Consider the following 10005-nt stretch of genomic DNA (forward strand, 5'->3'; position numbering starts at 1 on the left):
TAATGCATAGTGGTTTATACTGCTTAACTTGGGCTTTTGTTCTAAACTTAAATGTAGCAACTGCATGCATAAAGCAATACGCACTGATCATGATAAAGTGTCAATTTCTTGTTCAGTTCGGACTTTAAATTATAAAAATAAAGCTTCTTAAAGTTTGACATAGCCACATTTATAGCGAAATAACATCATGCCATGGCATAATCTAAATTTCTCTAAGAGATCTGAATCTTTTTTGTCTCGCAAGGGGGCCAGGAGAACGCTGAATGAAAGAATAATCCTTATTTCTCGGACACGCTGCCACCCCGCAAGGCATAAAAACCGCCACCCCGATCGTCGCATCGAGTTTGAAGCCTAAATTGGCTAAATTAGTAACCTATACTGACTTTTAAAGGAGGATTGAAGTTAAATTCTATCGTATAACTTTATTACTGTTGATGATGTGAGAAAAAAAACCCCTTTGAGGTCAATTTTGAAACAGAATATCATGTCAGAAGTCGAAAACGTTGATACCCCGAAAAGTGAGGAGGAGTGTTTGAGAAAACAAAGCACTCTCAAAGGCTGCTTTAAACAGTCAGAGGTACGTTGATATTTGTTCTCTTCCGTAACATACAATTTTCTGATCTAAGACGTCTGAACATATGAAAAAAATGCAGGTAAACACACCTTGATAGTGTTTTTCTCGCTTCGGTGCCGCCACCCCGAGTCACGCCCCACCGCCACCCCGAATGCGCCGTTCTATCCGGTGTAGTAATAATCTGATGATTGACGAGGAAGAAAAGGAGGACCGTTGTCGCTCAAGTGAGCATTTTGGTCCATGGACCTATAATTAACGATGCATATAATTATATCAAGAGATCAAAATTGATTGTAACCTAATGTGTAATTGAAGATAACCATGCAAGTCGTAACCCAAAAGATGTTTATCTAGTAGCAGTAAGATGCCGTAAACAGATAAATATACTTACGCTGACAGTAAGATATTGTAAACAGATTATGCCCGGTACTTACAGAATGATACTGTAAACAGATGAATATACCCGGTACTTACAGTAAGATACTGGAAACAGATAAATATGCCCAGTACTTACAGAATGATACTGGAAACAGATGAATATACACAGTACTTACAGTAAGATACTGGAAACAGATAAATATGCCTAGTACTTACGGAATGATACTGGAAACAGATAAATATGCCCGGTACTTACAGTAAGATACTGAAAACAGATAAATATGCCTAGTACTTACGGAATGATACTGGAAACCGATAAATATGCCTAGTACTTACGGAATGATACTGGAAACAGATAAATATGCCCGGTACTTACAATAAGATATTGGAAACAGATAAATATGCCCAGTACTTACAGATTGATACTGGAAACAGATAAATATGCCTAGTACTTACGGAATGATACTGGAAACAGATAAATATGCCCGGTACTTACAGAATGATACTGTAAACAGTTAAACAAGCCCGGTACTTACAGAAAGATACTAGAAACAGATAAATATGTCTGGTACTTACAGAAAGATACTGTAAACAGATAAATATACCCGGTACTTACAGTATGATGCTGGAAACAGATAAATATGCCAGGTACTTACAGTAAGATACTGGAAACAAATAAATATACCCGGTATGTGCAATAAGATACTGGAAACAGATAAACATGCTTACGCTGACAGTCCCATCCCCCATATCCTGGGCAACACGTTTGTCTGTAGTAGTCACGATACCGCCACACCCACGAATGATGAGTACTGTGGGAAAATCAATAAGAAAAACAATTTGAGTAAGTTATAATCGTATATGAAGTTGAGTGTAACATTGAAAATTTTCATCCTCAAGAAAACCATTGTCAACCGAGGCGCAGCCGTGTCCGTTATCGTCCGTCCGTTACGCTTTGGTGGTACACATCTCTTCCTCACAGCTCCCCTTATGCCACTGAGTGAAATTCAAATTTCTTGATGTTTTAAACGCCATTTAGATTATATCGACTTGACAGAAAAGTGTCCACTATTTTGAATCGCATTCTTGACGTTTTAAACGGCAGCATATTTTTGGGAACTCGGCATACTCAAATTAAGTTTAAAATCATGCTGGATCAAATATTAATCATTAATTAGCCATTAGAAATATTTTTGTTAATTGGACAGAACTGCAAACCTGTATGAACAATGATACATTTACATAATTTTTTGTAAAATCTCATAATTTGTTTATTTATGCATATATTTACTGAAATTTTGTGTATATTACTAAAATATTTAAATAATTGAAAACAAGTGATGTTTATTTATCACACAAAATCCACGATGACAATTAAATTTTAGTACAGGAAGTTTAAAGCAATATGAGCTGCAACTTTGGTGTCGAATTTAGAAAGTCTTTCTTCTGCTTTACTTTAGTCTAATTGATCATTAAGGTTTAAGTTACATAGAAAATTATCATAATAACACATTTTAACAGCAAAATAATTTTTTCAAAAATGCAGCTCATATTGCTCTAAGAACTTAATATGACTTATTATGATCTACTGGATTTTCTTTACTGTTGGTCTCTTACCAGATTCCCCACCATCGACACGAGCATACCCTGTTCTTGTAAGATTCTACCACTCTTACCGTATGTTTACACGAAGCAGCTGCAGATATACTGAAAAATAAGATGTTTATTCTTTAATTTACGTCATAAATACACAACCATGTAAAATAGATACAACAATAATGAATGAAAAAGAGAAGGTCTTTTTTTATTATTATTTGGTTTTTTATAAATAAACACACCCTCTTTTCAGAATCTATATATACTGTAGATTCCTAATTATACGCGAGGAATAAATTATTGCGTACTTTCGCGAGCACCATGACACGCCAAATAAAATTACTCGCTTTTATTTTTAAAGTGCTAAAATCCATGTAAATTCTCTTGATGAACCCTCCATTTGCGAATATTATTCTCGCGATTTGACGTTAAAGAGCAATTTCGCGAAGATAAGTACTCGCAAAAAATAAGGAATTTACAGCAGTTTCATTTGGTTAAAACGTCATTTTCAGAAAAATAAATACATTTTATTTAAAAATTCTATGGCCTTTGAGATATAGGTTCGACTTGTAAAGTTATTTTTTTAGTTACAGACAATAATATACGTTCTGCTTTGAAAAGTATATCAAGTTTAACTTTTGTATTGACACGGAAATTCATAGTCCATGAGGATATATTACAAAAAAACCACAAGTTTGGAAAGAAACTATATCATCATTCGTGATAATAGCGGTGCTTATCGTTAGTAGCGATATTATATATAACATGTTCATAATCGATTTAAGTAATCTCTGGAAAAAAACAATTATTCACTGTTATATTCTCCCTCACTTCGTTCGTCCGAATATAAATTAATTAACTGTTAAATAATCAACAAACACATGTGTCGCAAACAGGATGCTGCTCGCTAGCTCTTTATTTTCAATATACAAATAATCTCAAGATACATGCCAATTCCAAATCATCTACAGAAGATTCCATTTGTATATCGTCTATTTTTTACACAAAATGTTCTTAATACACAGTGTACCTTACTACCTATCAACTTGATATTCAAAGAACCGAGCGAGCTTAGATAAACGCCCAACCCTGCGAACTGCAGTTTATACCAACAAATCACGTTATCCTAATTTCGAACACTCGACAACTGCGGCCGCACATAAGGCCACACCATTTTAATTTCTTGTTCGTCGGACATTTGCTGAAAAAAATTAGGAGCGGGCAAGCGGTTAGATAATAATATTATTACTTTTTGTAGGCAAAATTTTTAGGTGGATCGTGAAAACAATTGAGCGGACAATTAATTTTTTTCTGATTTTCAGAGTAAGCAGATTAAAAGTACGATAAATAGAGCGGAAATAAAACAGAAAAAAGCACAGAATCCCCACGGTGCGGGAAATTTTACAATCTTCCAATAGTTTTGTGAAACGCGGTCCTGACCGATGAGCGATTTCAGAATGATTTATTTAAGAGAATTTTAAATTGAGATCGGTTCAAAGTTTGATGCGTATTTAATGAGATTCATTTCCTAAAAAGGACCAGAATACTAGTATATCATACAATGTTATTTAATTTGATTATTAAAAATATTTATTGAACTTAACCACCACCTTTCAAAATGATAATTTGTTTCCGCTTGCAGTATATTGATACTCGTACCTTATAGCTAGGTACGTTGCCGCATCTTTGTATAAACTAGAGGTACTGTGAGCAATGAGCTCACTAATTGATACCCCCCCCATCCCCCCGCCGCCTCAGATATGAATATAATGGCAGTGTTCATGTTTTGCTATGGAAACCCAGAGTATGTGTCGGATCAAAAGGTAAAATAAGAGGTGCACAATGGCAATATGTAACAAAGATTCTTTGAAAGTCTCATCAAATTTTATTCAGTGGTGTGAGAAGTGTTGAGAAGAGATGGGTACCCCGAAGCGTAACAGATGGACGGACAAGAGAAAGACGGACGGACATCCCGATTACTATTTATCCCCCCCGCTTTTCAAGCCGGGGGGGGGGGTTATAAATATAAGAAGTAACAACAGAGAAGAATTGTTTATGTTGAGTGTATAAAAAGTTTTTTGTGAAATTAACGTAAAGTCTGTGTTGGGATGCCTAAGAGCTTCAACTGTGATCCTTTTTAGCTCACCTGAGCCAAAGGCTTAAGTGAGCTTTTCTGATCAAAATTTTTCCGTTGTCTGTCGTCGTTGGCGTCGTTGTTGTTGTTGTCGTAAACATTTCACATTTTCATCTTCTTCTCTAGAACCACTAGACCAATTTAAACTTGCTACAAAGTATCCTTGGATAAAGGGGATTAAAGTTTGTTCAAATGAAGGGCCACGCCCTCTTCCAAGGGGAGATACTTATGAATTAGTGAAAAATTAATGGCATTTTTTAAAAAATCTTCTTCTCAAGAACCACTGGGCCAGGAAAGATGAAACTCATGTGGAATCATCCTCAGGTAGTGTAGATTCAAGTTTGTTCAAATCATGGACCCCGGGGGTAGGGTGGGACCACAATGGCCGATCAAAGTTTTACATAGGAATATATAGGAAAAATTTTAAAATCTTCTTCGCAAGAACCATTAGAACAGGAAAAATGAAATCGTGTTGAATCATCCTCAGATAATGTAGATTCAAGTTTGTTCAAATCATGGCCTCCCGCGGCGTAGGGTGGGGCCACACTGGCCGATCAAAGTTTAACACAGGAATACATAAGAAAAATCTTATTCTCAAGATCCATAGAGACAGGAAAGATGAAACTCATGTTGAGCCACCCTCAGATAGTGTACATTCAAGTTTGTTCAAATCAGGGTGGAGCCACAATGGCTGATCAAAGTTTTACATAGGAATATATAGGTAAAATCTTCTTCTCAAGAACCATTGGGACAGGAAAGATAAAACTCATGTTAAATCATCGTCAGGTGGTGTAGATTCAAGTCTGTTCAAATCATGACCTCCGGGGTAGGGTGGGGCCACAAAGGCTGATCAAAGTTTTACATAAGAATATATAGGAAAATCTTTAAAATTTTCTTCTCAAGTACTGCAAAGCCATGATTAGTGATATTTTTATGGAAGCATCCTCAGATACTGTAGATTCTAATTTGTTTAAATCATACATTGTAACCCCCAGGGATAGGGTGGGTCCACAATGGGGGATACAAGTTTTACATTAAAATATATTTTAAAAAATCTTTTTCTAAAGAATAGCAAAGCCATGATTAGTGAAATTTATATGGAAGCATTCTCAGGTACGTAGTGTAGAATTAAATTTGTTCGAATCATTACCTCCAAGGGTAGGGAAGGGCCTCACTGCTGGATCAAAGTTTTTCATAGGAAAATAAAGGGAAAAATTTCAATAACAGAAAAGCTATGTTAAGTCATACTGACATGTATACATCCTCATGTATTGAAGATTTAAATTTGTTCAAATCCTGAGTACCCTTTAGGGTAGGGAGGGAAATGATGGGGAGACAAATTCAAATTATTACAAAGTAATATATACAAACAAAATGTTTAAAAAAATATATAAAAATCTTTTTCTCAAGAACTTATATGCAGAATTGATATGGAGGCATCATCAGGTAGTGTTAGAATTCAAGCCCCTCCCCCCCTCAGTAAACTTTGCAATTATGATTTGATTTGTGCGTTTTCCTAGCCGATGTGCTCAGGTGAGCGATGTGGCCCCTGGGCCTCTTGTTTTAAATAGTCTTGTGTTTTTATATCAAGTTTTTTTTTTTATATTTCATAGTCTACAAAGACTTAATATGATGAAAACAGGTATTTCTTTTTAGAGATCCATCCTCATTCAAGATAATATTATTTCGTTGATCGCGGACTGCCAATATTTTAGTACTTTTCATAACCTAAGTTCGAAATAATCAGGGTAGTCTTCGAAAAAACCGTAACTGTTTCCCGTAAATACATGTATTCTGGATAGAAATGGCCTAAAATAACTGTAAAATTTCCTTAACCAAAAAAATATCCGACTCGTTTTGATTGATCTCTGTGCGTTATCTTCAATTTTTCATAGCTATTAGATGATAGTTTTCTTTCAAGACAAATCAAAATTTATTTGCTTTCCTTATTCTTTCCTTCACAATGACATTTTGCACAGATAATGTCTGATTGATGAGTGTTTACTTAACACACCAGTTGTGAGATAAGCGAACAGAGATCACTAAGGAAGTTTGTTTTGAAATTGACTGAATTTATAAGATCGGATATAAAAAAAAAATTAGAAGCGCATTTATTGGCTATTTAAACAAAGAGCATTCTATATGTTAACAAGTATGATTTTACAAAGATTTTTTTTTCACTCACATATTTGATTTACACCTTTAGATTGGTATTCCTTGGCGAAGTATGAACACCATATAAAATACGGAAGAGACTCGATGCTCACGAAGCCTTTTTTACATGTATGTCATAATGAACCTGACATCTGACGTTAAAAGTGGTTTAAAATCGTTGAAAGCCCTTAATAGACACGAAACCCTCAGAGCTATCACTAGAGACAACCCCAGAGCGATCACTACAGAAACTCTCAGAGTGATCACTAAAGACAACCCCAGAGCGATCACTACAGAAACTCTCAGAGTGATCACTAAAGACAACCCCAGAGCGATCACTACAGAAACTCTCAGAGTGATCACTAAAGACAACCCAGAGCGATCACTACAGAAACTCTCAGAGTGATCACTAGAGACAACCCCAGAGCGATCACTACAGAAACCCTCAGAGCGATCACTAGAGACAACCCCAGAGCGATCACTACAGAAACTCTCAGAGTGATCACTAAAGACAACCCAGAGCGATCACTACAGAAACTCTCAGAGTGATCACTAAAGACAACCCCAGAGCGATCACTACAGAAACCCTCAGAGCGATCACTAGAGATAACCCCATAGCGATCACTACAGAAACCCTCAGAACGATCACTAAAGAAACCTCAGAGCGATCACTACAGAAACTCTCAGAGTGATCACTAGAGACAACCCCAGAGCGATCACTACAGAAACTCTCAGAGCGATCACTAGTGACACCCTTATAGTGATCACTAGAGACGACCTCATAGCGATCTCTATATAGAGAAACCTTCAAGGCGAACACTCAAAGCAATCACTAGAGATTCCTCAGAGCGATCACTAGAGACACACTCAGAGCGATCACTAGAGACGACCTCAGAGAGATCACTAAAAAAGGCCCCAGAGCGATCACTAGAGACGACCTCAGAGAGATCACTAAAAAAGGCCTAAGTGAGATCATTAGCGACGACCTCAGGGAGATCATTGGAGAAATTCTAAGAGCGATCACTAGAGAACCCCTCAGAGCTATCACTGGAGACGAACTCATAGCGATCTATAGCAAACCCCTCAGAGCAATCACTAGAGACGACCTCAGAACGATCAATAGAGACACAATCAGAGTTGAGCCCTAACATCTTTCAGCTGTAGATTACACCTCAGTTTTTTTTTTAGCTTTACTGGTCAGAGACCAGAAGAGCTTATGCGAAAGTAATGCGTCCAGCATCCGTCTTTCTTTCTGTCTGTCTGTCTGTAAACAATTCTTCAATATGCTACTTATCCTACAGTTTTGGTCTGATTTCAATATAACTTGGCACACAAGTTGACTACAATAAGATACATATTTCTGTGCATCGGTTTTTTATTTCGATGAACAGTGTTGCCTTGGTTACTAAAAATAGAAATTTCTGTGACATACATTAAAATACTACTCCTCCTACAGATTTAGTCTCATTTCAATAGCGCCTATCACTTCGAACGCAAGTATACTACATCAAGAAACATAATTCTTTTCATCGGTTTTTGATTTCGATGAACGGTGTTGCCGTTTTTGTAATTTTCGTTGAAATTTTTGTAAAATACTCTCAAAATGCTACTCCAAACACAGTTTTAGTCTGATTTTAATATTATGTAACATGCAAGTAGACTACACTGAGATACATAATTGTCTTAATTGGTTTTTTTTAATTATTTATTTTTTTTTTTATTTTAATGAATGATGTATCCATTGTAACTAGAATTGAAAATACTGTAAAATTTTATTAAAAGCTACTCCTACAGTTGTACATGTAGTCTTATTGCAATATCTTCCCAAAAAAGAGACTTAATCAAGGATCATTATTCTATTTATTGCTGTTGTAAAATTTCAAGTCCCATGCAAGCTACTTTTCTCTGCCTTTGTTATAGGTACAAACCAGAAGAGCTTCAGTCTCAACAGGGAATTCTGGTTTTTACTTGGAAACAAGTGCACAAGCAATACATGTCCCCTACCGGGTTCCCTTTTTTCTTTAGGTTGTCATTTTATGATATGCAAAAGTTATGACCATGGTAAAACTGCTTAATTTTGAGGTTGTGAATGCCTTTAACTTAATAAAATAATCCACACAAAGACGAAAATTCAACTCATTTTTTCAACGTCTTTTTCTCGCTTTATATATTTACCATGTTGACAATCGGAATTCAGCGCAGCACGAACATGATCTTAAACCATTATGAAAAATTAAAAATGCCATAACTCTGTCAAAAATCAATGCAGCAAAAGGACATTTAAACTTGATCTGTAACTCATCAAGATACACTCACATACCAAAATATAGCTCAATATCTGCAAGCGTTTAGAAAAAAAGTGCGGAAAACCAAGTAGGACTGACTGACAGACAGACGGGGACAGACAGACGGACGGACAGACGCAGAGGAATCCTATAGTCCCCTCCGGTTTCACCGGTAGGGGACTAAAAAGCAATGATGACCATCTCTTTCAGAAGAAATGCCATTTTACTTACATGTAGTAATTTATTAGCGCATGTTAACATTACGTCTACTTGGGACACGTTTTTTTTTATAATTCTGATTAATAAATATTAAAAGATTATAGTAGTAAGAAGAAAATCAAAATGTTTGAATTCGACAAACCCTATTCATAGCAATGAATCATATAATTATAAGATTCTTCGCAATTCTAGAAAGCAACACACATCAAGTATTTAGAAGGAACCATACCAATAAAAATAGGGGGAAAAATAACAATAATTAATTAATTAATGTATATACTCACGCAAACTGGTTTAACAGAAACCCCAAAACAAAGAAAGCAAAAACGACGTTCTGCATTATAACGAACCAAACTATTCAGATTTCAGACTTGTTTGTAAACTCTGACCACTGATATCTTCTGTTATCGCAGCAAACAAGGAAGTTTAAAACACCATATACGGTAGAAAGGATCAAATTGTATCATTCATAGGAAATTTATTTGGACATAGTTTTGTAGTTACATTTTTAAACATTTAATGTGGTTCTTTACAAACTCTACACCGCATGATGCAAATAATTGTTGAAATATCCTTTAGTTTGATTAGATATTTAATTTAGTGTCTTTAATTTCTTCTCTTTCTATTGCATAAAAAGCCCATTTAAGAAATGAGGTATCGAAGAG

The 10005-nt window shown here is 35.7% G+C and overlaps 1 protein-coding gene across 1 annotated transcript; it reads right to left on the reverse strand.

Annotated features, from left to right (window-relative positions):
- Window positions 1-1483: 1483 nt before the first annotated feature.
- On the reverse strand, window positions 1484-9728 carry LOC134258162 (uncharacterized). The gene is made up of 3 exons (XM_062740711.1): window positions 9625-9728; window positions 2570-2659; window positions 1484-1764 (listed from the first exon to the last, which is right to left on the reverse strand). The coding sequence occupies exons 1-3, from the start codon at window positions 9678-9680 to the stop codon at window positions 1605-1607; spliced, it is 306 nt and encodes a 101-aa protein (XP_062596695.1). The 5' UTR covers window positions 9681-9728; the 3' UTR covers window positions 1484-1604.
- Between the last annotated feature and the right edge of the window lie 277 nt (window positions 9729-10005).

Source organism: Saccostrea cucullata, unplaced genomic scaffold (genome assembly GCF_032062105.1).
Source record: "Saccostrea cucullata isolate Sc308-1 unplaced genomic scaffold, CSIRO_AGI_Scuc_v1 ctg22266, whole genome shotgun sequence".
NCBI lineage: Eukaryota > Metazoa > Mollusca > Bivalvia > Ostreida > Ostreidae > Saccostrea > Saccostrea cuccullata.